We start from the raw sequence: 17,558 nt of genomic DNA on the forward strand, positions 1-17,558 counted from the left end.
TCAAAGTCTCAGCTGATTATATTGTCATTTACAGTACAACACAAATGCCAAACAGGGGCACTGGAAACATTTATTTGAAAGCATAATTCCTAATCTGTTTATGGTAGTAACTAACTTCTTTGGGAACAAGTTCCTATCTAACTTAACAAATCTAGCAGAGTTCACAAGTTATTTCTACATTATTTGTCTCCTTGAATTTTAAGCAAGTTATTTTCTGTGAGATGAGTCTATAGCTAAACAAGGAAATTCTTCAACTGTTGAAGAGTTCTGTATGACCCAGGAATTCCAGTCTCAGTATATAACCCAGAAAAATAAAAACTTATGTGTACACAAATGTTCTCAGCAGTATTACTAGTAATAATTAAAAAAACTGAAAAATAACCCACAACTCAAACTTCCTGCCAAATGATGAATGGGTAAACAAAATGTTATTATTATCCATATAATGGAATATTATTTAGCAATTAAAAATGAAATACTGACATATGCCCAACATGAAAGCACCTTAAAAACATATGCTAAAAAAAGTAAAATATGCCAGTCATAAAACACCAAATATAATGATTCCATGTAAGTAGAACGTACAGAATAGGCAAACCCATGGAGACAACAAGTAGATTACTAGTTTCCAGGCACAGAAGAGAAATAGAGATTGACTACTAATGGGCACAGGGTATCAGTTGGGGTGACAAGCATCCCACAATTGGTTGTGGTCATGGTTGTACAACTCTATGAATATACTAAAAGTCATTAAATAGTACATTTTGAATGAGTAAATTATGTGGTAGGTGAATTATATTTCAATAAAACAAAAATGTATAATTAAAAAACAATAATGACAAAAAATTGGGTAACTTAACAGTACATCATTCTCCTCAATATAAGATCAACAATGTGATTTAGTAGCTAGCTCTGCTTTAACATTTTGGGTTATGATAATGACAAGTTTTCTAGTAGTCATGTATGGATGTGACAGCTGGACTATAAAGAAAGCTGAGCACCAAAGAATTGATGCTTTTGAACTGTGGTGTTGGAGAAGACTCTTGAGAGTCCCTTGGACTGAAGGAGATCCTACCAGTCCATCCTAACAGAGATCAGTCCTTGGTGTTCACTGGAAGGACTGAAGCTGAAACTCCAATACTTTGGCCACCTGATGCGAAGGGCTGACTCATTTGAAAAGACCCTGATGCTGGGAAAGATTGGGGGCAGGAGAAGGGGACGACAGATGATGAGATGGTTGGATGGCATCACTAACTCAATGGACATGAGTCTGGATAAACTCTGGGAGCTGGTGATGGACAGGAAGGCCTGGCGTGCTGCAATTCATGGGGTCTCAAAGAGTTGGACATGACTGAGCGACTGAACTGAACTGAATGACAAGTTACAGAAGTTAAAATAAAACTTAGTACAGGGATACTGTCTAAGTAGTACAATCAGGATTTCACCTATTTCAAATTACGCTAAGAGAAGTCTGCTTTCTTTGAGGTCACACCAAATGAGAATGATTATTGTCACAGAAAAACAGTACACAGCCAAAGGGAAGCCAAAAAACAAAAAATTTCCAGTATTATATCCATCTGAATATATGGACCACATGCAGACAGAAATATAAATATAAAGCCACATGCAGACAGAAAGCAAAACACAGAAATCAGGCTGTGCTAAATTAGTTTATACTTGTATTTGTATATATTCAAGTATCTGTCCTTTCACTTTTGATATTATCAGGTTCAATCTCTAGGGCTCTAGGAGGTTGAAAGCAAAAATTGCTCAATTGTGTCCAATTCTTTGCAACCCCATGGACTATACAGTCCATGGAATTCTCTAGGCCAGAATATTGGAGTGGGTAAACTTTCCGAAACTTCTCCAGGGGATCTTCCCAACTCAGGGATCAAACCCAGGTCTCCCACACTGCAGGTGGATTCTTTACCAGCTGAGCCACAAGGGAAGCCACAGAATGAAAAGATTATGGTAAAATAAGAAAGAAAATGCAACTGCCCTCAAAACAAATAGAAAAAGAAGCATAAGAAAATACCAGTTGTAACTTCACTTAAAAAATTAATAAAACAATTTGAGTATATGGCATATACTCATTTTTCATCCAGCATAAAGAAAAAATACAAGAGTGGTTTCAATCACTGAGTTCCTTTACTTTCGATTTCTTCAATTCTATTTTAACTCAGCACATGAGGAACCTAGCATATCCCCAAAAGACTAAAAAATAGAAACCAATCAGTATGTTGGTATTTAGATTTAAAATCTCTATCAGATCAAAGTACTATGTACCTTTGTCATCATCTTTTCTTTGGATTCTTGTAAAGTATTAAGACTTGTTAGTTATACAACTATTTAAAACAAGGTATTTCTTTCATATACTAAATGTTATGGAAGAGAAAAAGCAAAAGCACCTCAACAAAGGCCACCATAAAAGCTTTTTCTTATGGAAGTTTTCAAACATATACAATATACAAAAGTGGAAAGAAAAGAATACAAGTGTGCATGTAGCCATCATTTAGCTTCAATGATAACTAATACTGATAACACTGATATTGATAACCAAAAATGATATTTTTGATAACCAGTATCATTTAGTTTCAATGCTAACCAACAAATTCCAAACACTGTGAGATTTTGTAAGATATTCCCCTATGATATACAGGGGATATACAGTGAAAGATATACAGTGAAATATACAGTGAAAGTCTTACTTTCTGCCCTTATCTTCTCTCTACCTCACCTCCCAGTGGTATAAAAATGGCTAAAAAAACTATTTTTTAAAGTAAGTGATTAAACTATCTCTACAGGTTTCAAAGGAGTTTCATGACAAATGAAAAAGTATGAATGTTTCAAATTTTTTTCTTAAAAAAAAAAAAAAACTGCTTAGATTTACACAGGAAAATGAGATATTTCTTTTTCCAAGTAACTTTTATATAATTCTTACCATCTTCATTTAAAAACAGTTTGTTGAACCTTAATCCACTTGGCTCTTTCCCAACGTATCGATGCACATATTCTGTTCCAAGGTCATTAACAGCAATGGCATATTTCAAAGGTTTTACACAGGACTGAAGACAAAATGGAACTTTGGTGTCTCCAACAGAATGCCTATTTAAAAGCAGATTTATAAAATAATTTAGATCAATTGGGAAAGAAATGTAACAATAACTGCAGCTGTTATTTACATGCTAATTCTAATTTACAACAGCTTTCCCATAGTTCAACTACAAGTTTACTTGGACATTAAAGAATAAGTAAGAATAAATATGTTTATTTAAAAAATGCAAAAGTTTACAAGTACTCAGGTAAGAGACTGGCTCAAAATTATTACATAATAAGTAATGTGAAAAACTGCCTCTGAGGACAAGAGGGTATGACCCTCCTTACTTATATCTGTATTCTAACATATAAAATGAACTAGTGCTTTTAGAAATTACTCATCATTTTTTTTTTACTCATAGCTTTAATCAAGGCTAAACTGTGGTTAGTTTTTAAATGGGGCTCAGTTTATTCAATATCATTCTCTGAGTCCCTCTCTAAAAATGCCTCTTCTTGTGAACCATATCTATTCATAATTTCCAGCCCCATTAAAACAAACAGCATCCAGTTTTATAAACTTGAAAGGGTTGGCACTAAAGGCACTCATTATCACCATGGAGATACACAGCGGAACAAAAAGAAAGCTTTTTATGTTACCAAACTGCTAGGATGCACATAAAGTCAAGAATAGGTTTGAAAATGAAAACTTTGTGACTGACCTCAAGAGCTGTGATTTCTGTTTAATTTGCTAAAGTATCCCAGGTGCCCTAATCAGTGAGCCAACACAATAAAGGCACACATTCATTCTAGTGGAACTTATTCATAGTGAAACTGGGCACTATAATAACTACCCCTGGATAATCAGAAGTCAATGGAGACATCAGAGGGACACCTCACTTCTAAGTATATGATGGACTATAAGTAAACATGTATATATATTTAAATATATATATAAATAAAGAATATAATATTTTTATAAAAACAATAATTTTTATAATAATATATAATATTTTTCTTATCAAATTTATGAATAACTTGTAATTCAGCCTATAACTTCAACTTGGCAATCATTCTATTACCTGACAAAAGCCTGTCTTACTACCTTTGGATTTAAAAACACCTATGATCTAATCCAAAGTCAAGTTCCAAAATTTCTCTAGATAAGAAGGCTAAGCTAAAAGAATCACCTCTATACACAAAATATGTTTAAGAAGAAAAAAGACATGCATGAGAATTAGCTAATAATAATTTCCTCCAAATATAAAAATTTCTACTACATGATAAAACCATTTCCTCCAAATACAAGAAAATAGGAATACCACTCCCTACTAGAATTTATTTCATAGGATAAGCCATGTTTCTCATGAATTTGTGTCTGTTCACGGCGCCCAACATTTAATACAACACATGAGTGTTTAATACATTTCACAGGCCCAGATGAGGATAAAAGTCTGTCATAATGTTGACAATAATGGACTACAAGTTTAGAGACCTAGGTGCTAGTTTCACCTCTGCCAGTTTTATACAAATTCTGGGCCTCAGATTCCTTGTCGTTAAGTATGAATGAACTAAATCACATTTTTAAAAAAAAAAATGTAAATACTTGAGAAAGATTAAGTAGTAAAAAAAATAAAATTATCACTTAGAATGAAGGCACTTGAGACATATAAAAGCTTTAATTGGGACATTATGATTTGCAATTTTATCTAAATGATTTGTAGTTTTAAGAAAATTTAGGATAAAATTATCTAACATAAATTCATCAAGCTGTATACACCAAGGAGTTGTCTATCTCATTTTATGTAAGTTATATTTTAATGTAAAAAGAAATATTTACCTTAGAAAAAAGCAAACAAAAAACCAGAATGATTTTATTTCTGAGCTAAAGTCTTCAAATGAGTAAAAAAATACAATTTTTCTTTTTTTGGCATAACTTTTCTGATAAGACCAAACTGCAACATAAGAAATATTTATGTCTGACTTACAGCATAATAAAAAGGTCATTTTTTAAAAAATATTTCAGAACTTTGTTCATTTTTCCAAGGGCCTCTCTTGATCGACTTTTTATCCAATTACTCTCTCTGAGGTGCCCTCATATTTTTATCCTTTTTATAATTCTGCTGGATCCTCAGATGTCAGTGGTTATGCCTGCAGTGTGATTACATCCTGAAAATCAACTATGATAGGCTTCATGAAATCCTGCATCTTTTGCAAATGACTGACAGGCCGATGGTGATTGCAGCCATGAAATTAAAAGACGCTTACTCCTTGGAAGGAAAGTTATGACCAACCTAGATAGCATATTAAAAAGCAGAGACATTACTTTGTCAACAAAGGTCCGTCTGATCAAGGCTGAGGATTTTCCAGCGGTCATGTATGGGTGTGAGAGTTGGACTATAAAGAAAGCTAAGTGTCGAAGAATTGATACTTTTGAACTGTGGGGTTGGAGAAGACTCTTGAGAGTCCCTTGGACTGCAAGGAGATCCAACCAGTCCATCCTAAAGGAGATCAGTCCTGGGTGTTCATTGGAAGGACTGATGCTAAAGCTGAAACTCCAGTACTTTGGCCACCTCATGCAAAGAGTTGACTCATTGGAAAAGACCCTGATGCTGGGACAGATTGGGGGCAGGAGAAGAAGGGGACGATAAAGGATGAGATGGTTGGATGGCATCACCGACTAGATGGACATGGGTTTGGGTAAACTCCAGGAGTTGGTGATTGGACAGGGAGGCCTGGTGTGCTGTGATTCATGGGGTGGCAAAGTCGGACACGACTGAGCGACTGAACTGAACTGACGGGCAAGAGACTATATATTACATTATATTGTCTTAACTACCATGCTAATCATATCAGCAGCAAGAGGAACAAAAATAATGACAGTATGGGTAACCAATGTTAAGCAAAGAAAGGTGAACTAATTCTATTAGTGGTCAGTTCATTAGAGAGTAATTTCATATTTGCCAAATCTACTTTTCCTAAGCAAATCTGTAACTATAGTTCCTTGAATAATAAACATTCAAATAACAAGACTATAACTCTGAATAACGTAGCTGAAATGCCTCATAAAATGTAGTAAAAGGTATTATTTCAGTTGAGTTTTTTAAAATTAAACTAAAACTTAAACTTCTCTGCCTTCTTGAATTTATGTCATCTCAAGGGGCTAATTACTATTAGAGAAGATGCTCCTCTCTACCTCATGCTCATTGTTATGTAGTGAGCAAATTTAAGTTTTAGAGCTGGTTTTGATGAATTTGAAATAAACTTACCTCTGTCCATCTACTGTACAAACAGATACACCCCACAAATCGGGGCTGAACTTGGCTAGTTGAGGAATATAATCTGCAACCTATCCAAAACAGTGGAAAGAAATCAACAGATAAAATATAAAATATTCTCTTCCATCAAAAAAATTTATCTCAATTTAGCTTCCACCAATGAACATTTTGTAGTACCCAGTGGCTTTGTAGTCTATCTTTTATAACAATATTCATAAAAACTAAGGGCATAACAGACTTGAGAATTACAAGTGAGATCTAAGTGACCTCTCAGAGTCTCCATCACCATCTGTTTTCTATTGCATTCTCTCTTCTCAGAAAAAACACAGTCTAAGAGGAACTAGGAATTGATTTTTTTTTTTTAAGGGAAAAGAACAAAAGTTATTTAATCAGGATCATGATAATGGGGTTTTATTATCTAAAAACTTTCAATATCGAGAATAAAATAGCCCTTTATATTATGTAGAGGATTTTTAAAACTGTAAACATTTTACTTAATATTTGAGGATATCATACCTGCAGAAATTCCCAGGAAGTTATTTTTTAATTAATTAAAAATATAAAGGCCACCTTAATCCTTTGAAAATCAAAAAGATTTCTTTTTAATGAAAGTAACAATTAACCATAATATTTGAAATATTTTAAAAGCATTTAAAAAAAAGTACAAAAGCACTAAGCTTCCCTGGTGGTTCAGACAGTAAAGAATCTGTCTGCAATGCAGGAGACCTGGTTCAATCCCTGGGTCAGGAAGATCCCCTGGAGAAGGGAATGGCTACCCACTCCAGTATTCCTGCCTGAGAATCCAATGGACAGAGGAGCCTGGAGGGCTATAGTCCATAGGATCGCAAAGAGTCAGACACGACCGAGTGATTTAAACTTGTTTACTTCTGTTACTCTAAAAGAACTTAATCCAGTGGGTTCATTTAAATTTCTTACTTAGCCAAACACAAAACCACATAATTTTAGTCTCTACACCTCAAGTTTAGCTAAATTTATTCCATTATTGGTTTAGGAAAATATTCACATCAAAAACATTACCTTTCCTCCAGACTGCTTTTTAGCACTCTCATATAATTCATCAATATGTGAAGTAAAAGACATAAAGTCAGGAATGACAAACTTTCTTCTAAAGGCTTGTGTCAACAAAACAATGTTGCTTTGAACACATCTGTGGAATATGAAAAAAATTAGTACTTGCTAATAATACACTATTAGGAGAATACTCAAACAATAAAAGAAATTCAACATTTTAAACAAATTCTAGAAATTATACTTTCTAAATTATTTTCTTTCCTCCAAGCACCCTTTCATGTAGCTGCTTGTAAGCTGTTGAACAAGTTAAAGAAATAAATTAGATAGCCTAAAAACTGCATCAAAGATGAAAACAACAGAGCATTCCACCGGGTTAAGTACCAAGACCATCTAAAAACAAGACTTTTTCACCTACCAGATATGATAAGCATTCAGCATGACATCTGGTTAACAAAAATCAGACTTTAATATATAGCTGAGATCCTGTTTATTTTTCCATGAAATAACCTCAGACATATGTCCCCTAAGAAAAAACTTCACAAAAAACTAAACATTCCATATTTTAACATATTTTCTATAAATTACATTTTGAAAATTTTGCATTTCTAAGCTATAAACTTTGTTTAGTCAGATTTGTCTCTAACATAAAATACTTATTTAAATGCTTGCAAAAATAATGTTTAACTTTATAAAATATAATACTATAATAATTTTATATTACTTGAATCACCAAAAATGTTTACATTATTCTACGCACTGTTAAGATGTGTAACACACTGTAGAATAAAAACGTTTCACTGTTAAAAACTATTTAAATGATACGGTGGTGGGAAAGCATGAAATCTAAATTTGAATCAATATTCTGCTTTGTTTTAAAAGGGTTTAAGCTAGAAAATCAATTTATTAATGTAACCCTAAAAAAGAGTTTTATAAATAGGTTAACAGCCAACCATATATTCTAAGCTCACCTTAAGTGAGTCTCAGAAACTCAATAATAGAACACTTAATTCATAAAGGAAGACACTATAGACTTGAGCATCAAGCCATTATACCAACTAAGACTAAGCCCGTAACAGACTAAAAAGTACTAAGCTTCAAGTACTATTTTTCCTGTTTAACCCTCAAAAGATGAACACTTTAAGAAGGTAATTTCCCCATTTTACAGATAAGAAAATTCTGTGTAACTTGCAAATAAATAACATGCACTAATTATAAAAGGAGAGTTGGAGAATAGACGCTCTCAATTTTTCAGTCCATGGTAAATGATAAATTTTTATCTCAGTACCTTAATTCAATGTTCTAAATGAAACAGCAAATTAGAATTAAAAGCCAGATTCACATTTTAACTATTGATAAAAATCCAGAATATATACTCACTTGGTCAACATAAAATTAAACACTGATTTAAAATAAAATAGGTTATTTTCAGTGATAAAGATGTGCTTCAATTACAACATGGAAAAGTTATAATCCTAATTTCCATTATTAAGCTATAGATGTAGAAATAACTGACATCCAAGAGGTAATATTTAGTTCAATAAACCAATAAATTTTATGATAGTTTTAATGTTACCTGATATTGTTTTGTCATTGACTTAATATTTAATATGCATCAAACAGTAATTCAACTTGTACATGAGAGTTACAAGTAATATATAAGGAAAGACATTTCTTAGCAGAAAAAAGTTTATAATTCCTGATCTTAAATCGCTGCTGCTGCTGCTGGCAAGTCGCTTCAGTCGTGTCTGACTCTGCGAGACACCAGACGGCAGCCCACCATGCTCCCCCTCCCTGGGATTCTCCAGGCAAGGACACTGGAGTGGGTTGCCATTTCCTTCTCCACTTAAATCGCTATTCTGCTATACTATATCAAATCCAATCTACATCCCCCTTTTCTCAAGAACTGTGGCATGAGAAAATAAAAGGACTGCCAAACAAATAAGAATTATTAACCTTACTACTATTTACCTACTCAAAATTAATCAGCAGTTTCAAAAGGAGGTTTTATGCAAAAACTGTATAGTCAGTGAAACTGGGATTTTTTTTTTTTTGTTTTTACTCTATTAGAAGGTGCTGGTAAAGCCGTGCTAACAGCCTTCACTGGTCAATTACTGTAGCCGGTCAAGGCAATATCAGAAGAGTGTCTAGCTGCATGATGATGAGCATTCCAATCTGTAATGTTTTCTTGGGAGTTATTTTAATATGGATGTCATGAATCTAACTAGAAAATCGGAAGTCATACAAAGTAGAATGAAGAGGAAGTGTTTTATGATTTTCAACAAGTCACATCTTTCTCATGCTTTCTTTGTTCAGTTTTCTAATCCGTAAACTGGCAAAAATAATTTTACTTTCCCTCTTAACTTAAATGTTTATGATTAACAACTGTTATGCACATCAGTGTTTTATAGAATATTTCAAATATAATTTTTCATTAGTAAGATAACAAAGTGGATAAGAATTTTCAAAGAAAAATCAAATAAATACAAAGACTAGCTCTCATTTCCTCCAAAACAAGATGATAAAAAAAACTATGATCACACATGATAATACTTCTAATATTTCCATGGCTAAAATGAATAAATAAGGTATTCCTTTTCAACACAAATTTTCTACTTCTACTAAGACTATTAGCATTAAAAACAATTGAGTATCTAGACAGGTACAGGCAGTCTCCAACTTTCAAACAGACTATGCCCCCAAAAATTTGCTTAGAACTCATTTTCCCATTTAAAGAAAAGTTTTACATGCTTCTCAGATTACTCTCAAAGGCTGAATATATATATTAACAAACAATGTATTTTAGGTAAAATGTCAACACATTGACTTCAACCAAATCTTACCACCTTTCTTTATAAATTACTTCTCTGGGAAAATAAATTCCATTGTAACATCTGCTTCCCATTTGCATGAAAGTCAGATAGTTTATTTCTGGCAACAGTAACTAGAAAACTTATTTTGAAAACAGAGAAAACACTTCTCTGAAGCAATCACCTTTCCAGGTGACCTGAAAAGGTTGGCGGTCAGAGGTTCTGAATCTCATTCTAGGAATGAAAAGAGAAATCATATGCCTATAGACATAAACTTTTCCACCGCCTGTTCACATAGACCACTAAGCATCTGTCAAGTTGGGAACTGCCTATATTACAATTGTCAGGTTCTTTTTTTTTTTAATTGGATTAGTGTTTAAAATAACACTGTTATTTTTAATATACTTATAGTAGAAAATTTTATGCTTTTCTGTTTACTCAGTGTATTTAAATTACTTTTTAAAATTTCATATTTAAACAGTATGTTTATGAAGCACAAAAAAACCTTAACCAGTACTGAAAAGATATAAAATACTGTTTTCATGTAGGAATTCAAAGCAATTCCTCATACCCACAACCAACATACCTATCTGCCATGTCTTTGAATCAAATCTGACAATTTCATTCTCAGATATACTAAAATAACTCCCCAGAAGGCACTTTGCACAGAGTTCATGAACACTAAAAATAAAATAATCTTACAGCAAAAATATAGCTAACTAGAAATTATTTCCTTCCCTTCACAAAGAACAGGTTCGAAGATTCAAATTTCCTAACATCAATTCCAACATGAACCTAAAATCTTTTATAAAGTCAGCAGAGTTAACAGCATCAAGAACCATGTGGTGAAAAGACACAGATCTAAAATAGGCAGCACTCACTGCTTCATGGTATGCCAAGACACTTGGGAGAATCTCAGTTAAATACTTATACCTTCAGATGACTTAATATTCCAGGATACTTCAGCAGATATCTAGAACAAATCATCTAGCTCCCAAAAGACAATAAAATAAAAACATATATAAAAATACATACATACAATAAACTTTCAAGGTAGATGCTGGAATTCTTTAGATCTATTTCAACCTAAGCCTATGGTCAGGAAAAAGCCAAGGTTTAACAGTAGTGTTTACAGTTTTATTTTAGTTCTCACTCAATTTTAGTTGTAAAATATCATATACTTCCTTGGGTTCCATGACAAACTTATTGTCTATCAAATTATTAAGCAATCAGACTAGTAGGAACACATTAAAGAAAATAAATAAAGATTGGCAAATATAGGTTGAATTCAACAAATGTTTGGTTGAATTCAACCAAATCAAGGCATTAATGTCCAAAGCTGGCATTAAGTTTTTAGATATTCTGGAAAAAAAAAAAATACAAAAGCCTATGCAGTAAGCCTATGTCTGATGTGAGGAGAGAAGCAGACAATGGAGACACGTAACCCTAATGAATGCAGGCTGCCTGAAGCCTTCCCATTTTATGACGTCACCTAAATCAACTTGTAGAAAGAAACAGAGACCATGCTGAGAAAGGCTGCAAGATACGCAAATAACTTAGAGATCAATTTAAACAGGACAGAGTGTGTTCATTCAAACTGAATGCAACCTTCAGGTATTATAAGTTGGAAACATCCATGGCTACATTTCCTCAGAACAGTCTCAAGGTATACTCTTAGCCCCAGTATATTATAGAACTTTAATGTGCACCAAGTTGTTCTAAGCAATTGATGTTTATAAATCCCTTCCCCTCTTTTTTTCAGTTACACAGGAAGCACTGGCTTTCAAAGATGCAATTTTGTTTTAAAAGAAAAAAATACCACATAGCACAGCAAATGACCATTAACGGTTTGGCAGAAATTTTTACTTTTTAAAAAGATCTTTGTCTAGCATGACACCATCTGATGTTGTTTGAAGAGTTAATCTTAACATATCCATACACTCTTTCAACCTGGGGTCAGACGTTCGCAATCCTGTAGATTTGAGTGCCTGTTTTTAAAAAAATAAGAGTCTGTAAATACATAGTGCAAATAATGTATATGCTTATTCCAACTACAAGTTTTTAATTCCTGTATTTAAAGACTTCTACCCAAGACCTGAATATATATACATGGCATTTTAGTGTCACTATTACCCTCTTTCTGGACAAGTTTCTCATTGTTTCTTTCATTTCCTTTCACTGATTACCTTGAAATGAACATGATGAAAATTTGAAAATAAGAGAAATAGTGTCAGTCAAAATCTACATGTCAGATGACTTTAAGACTACATTGTGATATCACCGTATATTGATTCACATTACTGATTTTCAAAAAGTTAGGATAGAAAAATATAAAAACTTACTGTAATAAATTTATGAACAGGTATTTTCTCTTGTCCTTCTGCAATTGTATAGAACAGCAAATCTTCCAAACTAGGTAACAGACCCTGTTTTATTTTACTAAAGAGGAAAAAAAGAACACAAAATTAACTCTTATGTGAACTTTCAAGCAGATTTTAGCTAATCCATTTTAAAATAATGAAGCAGACTACAGTTGATTGATTCAAGACCTACTATCATATTAATAAACGCTGATTTACCAAAATCAAACAGTACTACTGAAACCACACTGAGAAGCACGTTTAAAACACGTTCATTCATTTACACAGGTGTCTTGTAATCCTAAATCATCTGTTATGATGATTTCTTCCTGTACAGCCTAATACAATCACCCAATACTAACTATGAGCCTAGAAAATGTTCAGGTAAGAGTCAATATTTCATTCTATTGTTATTGCTTTTTTATAGGATGATTATACCTATGTAAAACATGGTTGTGGTTTAGTTGCTAAATTGTGTCCGACTGTTTGCGACTCTATGTACTATAGCCTGCCAGGCTCCTCTGTCCATAGGATTTCCCAGGCAAGAACACTGGAGCGGTTTGTCATTTCCTTTTCCAGGGATCTTCCCGACCCAGGAAGTGAACCCAGGTCTCCTGCATTGCAGGCAGATTTGTTACTGACTGAGCTATGAGGGAGTCCTTGAATATAACATATATATTATAGTCATATATTTGTTATAAACAGTTATATATAGTTTGAATAATTAATCTGATTGTAAAATCTGAGGGAGAGAGTAATTAAGAAAAGATTAGTGCACAAGTTCTCAAGTCCTGACTATAATATTTACTAGTCGAGTCACCTTGGGTAAATTAATTAACTTTTTTGTGATTCAGTTTCCTCATTTGAGAAAGGGTGATAACAAGGCCTACCTCACAGGGTTCTTGTGAGAATCAGTTGACTTACACATTTAATACCCTCAGTGCCCTGCCTGGCAGAAAGTACTCAATTGTCAGTAGTTGTAGTGACTATTTCTAAAGTGACCTAGGCTTACATATACACATCAAATGCCACATATCACAAAGACTGTTAGAATAAAAATGTTACCATAAAAATATATTAAAATCTTAATTAACTAATAAGTTGGTATAAGAAAAATTTTTTCTTGATTAATCAAATTTTTAATCAAGAAAAAATTTCTTCCTACTCATTGCAAAGTTTTCAGATAAACTATAATGAACCTATAAATACTTTCTTTTGCAGGGCTCTGAAACTGAAATGAACACAGTTCAGTATTCTGAACATTCATGACTGTCATATGTATTAGAGTGATGTTATAAGAATTATAGATTGAGGGTAGACCAATCCCTTCCCCACCCATCACTATTTATTAAAATCAAAGGTACAAATACATGTATGTATTTGTACATATGTGTATACAAAATGTCTGGAAAGGGCTTTACCTTTATTTCAAGAAAGAGAAAATTAAAGAGTGGTCCATATATTTCTATTTTAAAAGACAAGAGAATAGTGTCAGCTCACAGAGCATGTACATTTACACATGCACATATAAAATTTCTCAAAGAAACACTAATGTTGGCATTAATGTCACTTACACTTGTTTTCAAAGCTATCATACCAGCTTCTTGTTTTTAAAGTCAACCCTAAAGTACAAGAATTTCATGCCAATGTTTTAAAAAAAACTAACACATAGGATTATTGTAATTTAAAGATACATCCAGGATATATAATTACTCCTTAAAACAATTTTGGCTCTTAGAGAAATTTTAAAAATATATTTGGGATATTTTAATTATACGAGTTAAAAATTATGGATCACTTCTGTTAAGTATTCTTATTAGTTGTTTTACATGCATTCTAATTTAATCCCTACTATTATGACAAAAAGTACTATTATCCAAAATAAAGTATGATTCCTGGTACACACTGGATGCTCAATATATTTACTGTTTGACAAAAAAAAAAAAAAGACCGACTCTGTCCCCATTTCTCAGAGGCTCAAAAAGGTCAACAAACTTTCCAAGACTGCACAGTGGTAGAGATATATTTAGAAACCTTGTTCCTTTGAATTCAGAGTCCAAAATATATGCCTCTACAGTTTTACTGGCTCTCAAATTTACTAGTTAGTAATTACTTTTATAAGGTACGATTTTTCTAGATCATACCCTGATCTAAAACCATTAAGCAGCATTCAATAGTACTGATGACTTAATATTTAAAGAAAAATTGAGCCAGCTGTCAAAAACAATCGGTGGAAAATAGCATACTAATTATTTACAGAAAATGGCTTGTTAAATAAACTTCAGATAGTGGTAGTTTATCACTTTAAAAAACTGCAGAATAAGCTTTCCACATATTTATCACACCAGTAAATGGTATTTGCTTTGCCTAAAAGCTATGTAAGTAACGTAAAATATACAGTTCTTCAGCTTATGGTAGATAGGGCAAAGAATTTAAAATGACCATGTTTATTGCCACAGCTAACATAAAAGGCTAAATACTTACTTACTTTTGGACAAGAGACTAATTTTTATCCTTTGGAGAGATATTTAAGTCATCCCTAAAATACCATGCTCACAAAATAAATAAATAATAAACATAAATGTATTAAAAAATGTTCAAAATTGATTAAAAAAAAAAGTACTACCAATCTGAGCATTTAAAAGCTCAGACTCTGATCTGAAAATGAATTTACTTCAATAGTCTAGGGAACAAATGCAAAGGTTCTCCCCAAACTTTCAACCACACAGAAATTACCCCAAAGACCTTTCCTGATATTATTACCTCCCTCCCCCACTTCTTTCCCCAGGCTTCCCTGTGGCTCAGATGGTAAAGAACCTGCCTGCAATGCAGGAGAGCCAGGTTCGATCCCTGGGTCGGGAAGATCCCTTGGAGAAGGGAATGGCTATCCACTCCAGTATTCCTGTGTGAAGAATTCCACGGACAGAGAAGCCTGGTGAGCTACAGTCCATGGGGTCGCAGTGTCAGACACAACTGAGCAACTAACACTTTCTTTCCCCAAATTTAATACCACTTTGTGGCACTGCTTAATGATATTATACTTCACCATTAAAACTCAAAAGCTAAAAACTGTAGTTTTTGGAATATATAGTAACTAGGATATTTTAAAGAAGTGTTTAAGTTTTAATGACAAAAAAATAGATTATAACAGGTTTTCACATTGTAGTACCAACAATTGGTGATAAGCCCTCAGATTCTGTAGGGAGGAAAAACATGAAATAGTTACAACACTCAGCAACTAAAATGGGTATACATAGAAGATGCGCAAATTCAAAGAAAAGTCCTTGTTTTATACTTTTTAAATTCTTCCCTTTTAGTCTCCCTCATTTCCTTTTTAATTTTTGCCTTTAAGATCTTTTCATCATCATTTTGTTCCTTCTTTTACCCCTTCCTTCTCCTACTTTACCCTCTCAAAATATCTGCCTAAAACACAGAAACGACCTCTTTAAAAAAAAAAAAGAAAAACCCCATGTATTTAACTGGCATCTATAACATGTACAGCATTATACTAGTTCCTGCTTACAATCTAAAAAGGAATGAGAAGACATACATAATAAGGAATTACAAGAAATCAACAATGGGATCCAATCATTGGAAAACTACTCACTCTGAACTAACAAGGTAAAAGTTTCAGGGGAGGATGGAATTTGAGCTAGACTTAAAAGATGGGTAGGAGCTGGAAATATGGCAACAGAAGAGGACTTTCAGCAAAGGAAACAGAATGACCACAGCAATCAAAGTAAACATTCACTGGGTATTTACAAAGAACAGCAAATAGCCAGAGCATAGGATATATGAATTAGGGTGCCTGTTTCTACCCACGAGTTGTTAAAATACCCAATTTTCAGTGTTAAGAGAGTTCTATGTAAATCAACTAATAAATGAGGAGACTACCAAAAAATTTACAAATTTACCAATTCTACAAACATGAAAAGACACCGTCTCTGACTACTGATCAACCAGTTTCCCAATACAAAAGGACAATAAAACTCCTTAGTCTGATATTTGGTTTATAAATTGGCTATGTACTATCTATGCTATCAAAAGTTTCTAAGTAAAAAACTCTATTATCAAATGAAGGAAGGAAAATGAACTGCAAAATGAGGAGGGGGGAAAAAATGGAAAACAACTTACTTTGTCTTATTTTGTTAAATAATGTCTCATATTACTTGACCTTTCCAAACTATAAAGGCTGGGGTACTATCTTTTTTGTCAACTCCATATAACTCAAATGTATAATATAGTATAGTAAACCTATTAGAAAAGCAAAAGCTTCTTCAACTAAGTTAAAAAAAAAAAAAAAAAAAAAGATGCCCACTAATAGAATACAAAAGAATGCTTTGGTGTTTTTACTTGTATCTTCATTTTAAAACAATGATCTGAAAAAAATACTTGGAGCTGCTTTTAAATCAGTTTATCATTTTGATTTTAGAGTGATCTGATTGACAGAAAGTGTCCATAACACCAGTAAATTGGCAGACTGAACCTGTGAGGTTGAAAGCTGCATTCATAGTGGCTGATCATATACCATTATAAGTCTGATAAAGTGATACCTCTAAATCATTTTCCCCCAAGGCTAAGTATTAGAGAATTAAAAAACAAAATTTTACATTTTTTAAAGCTTTACTTTAAAAGAACTTTTCTATTGTTTCATCTTAAAACTCCAAGAGATAAAGCAAAGTGGGTAAACTGTCCTCAAATTACAGATAAAAGTCAAGTAATATGGCCAATGTCACACAACTCAAGTGGCTGGACCAGATTTAGTCCTAGAAAGTCAGTACTTGGTTCCTAATCCCAGATTCTTTCTGCTATGCCACACCAACTGTGTGGAGTTGTTACACTCCATTTTAGGGGGAATACCTGGAGTTTATTCAAAATAAAGAAAGGTGAGACTCCTTATATATTGAAGAATTTCTAACCAAACTGCTAACAGGGAAACTACTTATGTTAGATGACTAAATTGTTATTCTGCCTTGTTAAAACTGCATCTTGTAAAATACAAAGTAAGGATGAGATAAGGCAGCTGTTTTAGCTGGACTTTATTTAAA

General features: G+C 33.0%; 1 protein-coding gene across 3 annotated transcripts in view; it reads right to left on the minus strand.

Moving 5' to 3' along the window:
- GLS (glutaminase) overlaps positions 1–17,558 on the minus strand; it is an 87,661-nt gene that overhangs the window by 61,652 nt on the left and 8,451 nt on the right. For all 3 annotated transcript variants that reach the window (XM_043445050.1, XM_043445051.1, XM_043445052.1), the window contains exons 2-6: positions 12,493–12,589; positions 12,017–12,138; positions 7,350–7,479; positions 6,303–6,382; positions 2,942–3,105 (exon numbers count right to left, since the gene is read on the minus strand). In XM_043445050.1, the coding sequence (XP_043300985.1) occupies positions 2,942–3,105; positions 6,303–6,382; positions 7,350–7,479; positions 12,017–12,138; positions 12,493–12,589 (593 nt within the window). The remainder of the gene's footprint in view (positions 1–2,941; positions 3,106–6,302; positions 6,383–7,349; positions 7,480–12,016; positions 12,139–12,492; positions 12,590–17,558) is intronic.

The sequence above is a fragment of the Cervus canadensis genome, chromosome 24 (assembly GCF_019320065.1).
Source record: "Cervus canadensis isolate Bull #8, Minnesota chromosome 24, ASM1932006v1, whole genome shotgun sequence".
NCBI classification, from domain to species: domain Eukaryota; kingdom Metazoa; phylum Chordata; class Mammalia; order Artiodactyla; family Cervidae; genus Cervus; species Cervus canadensis.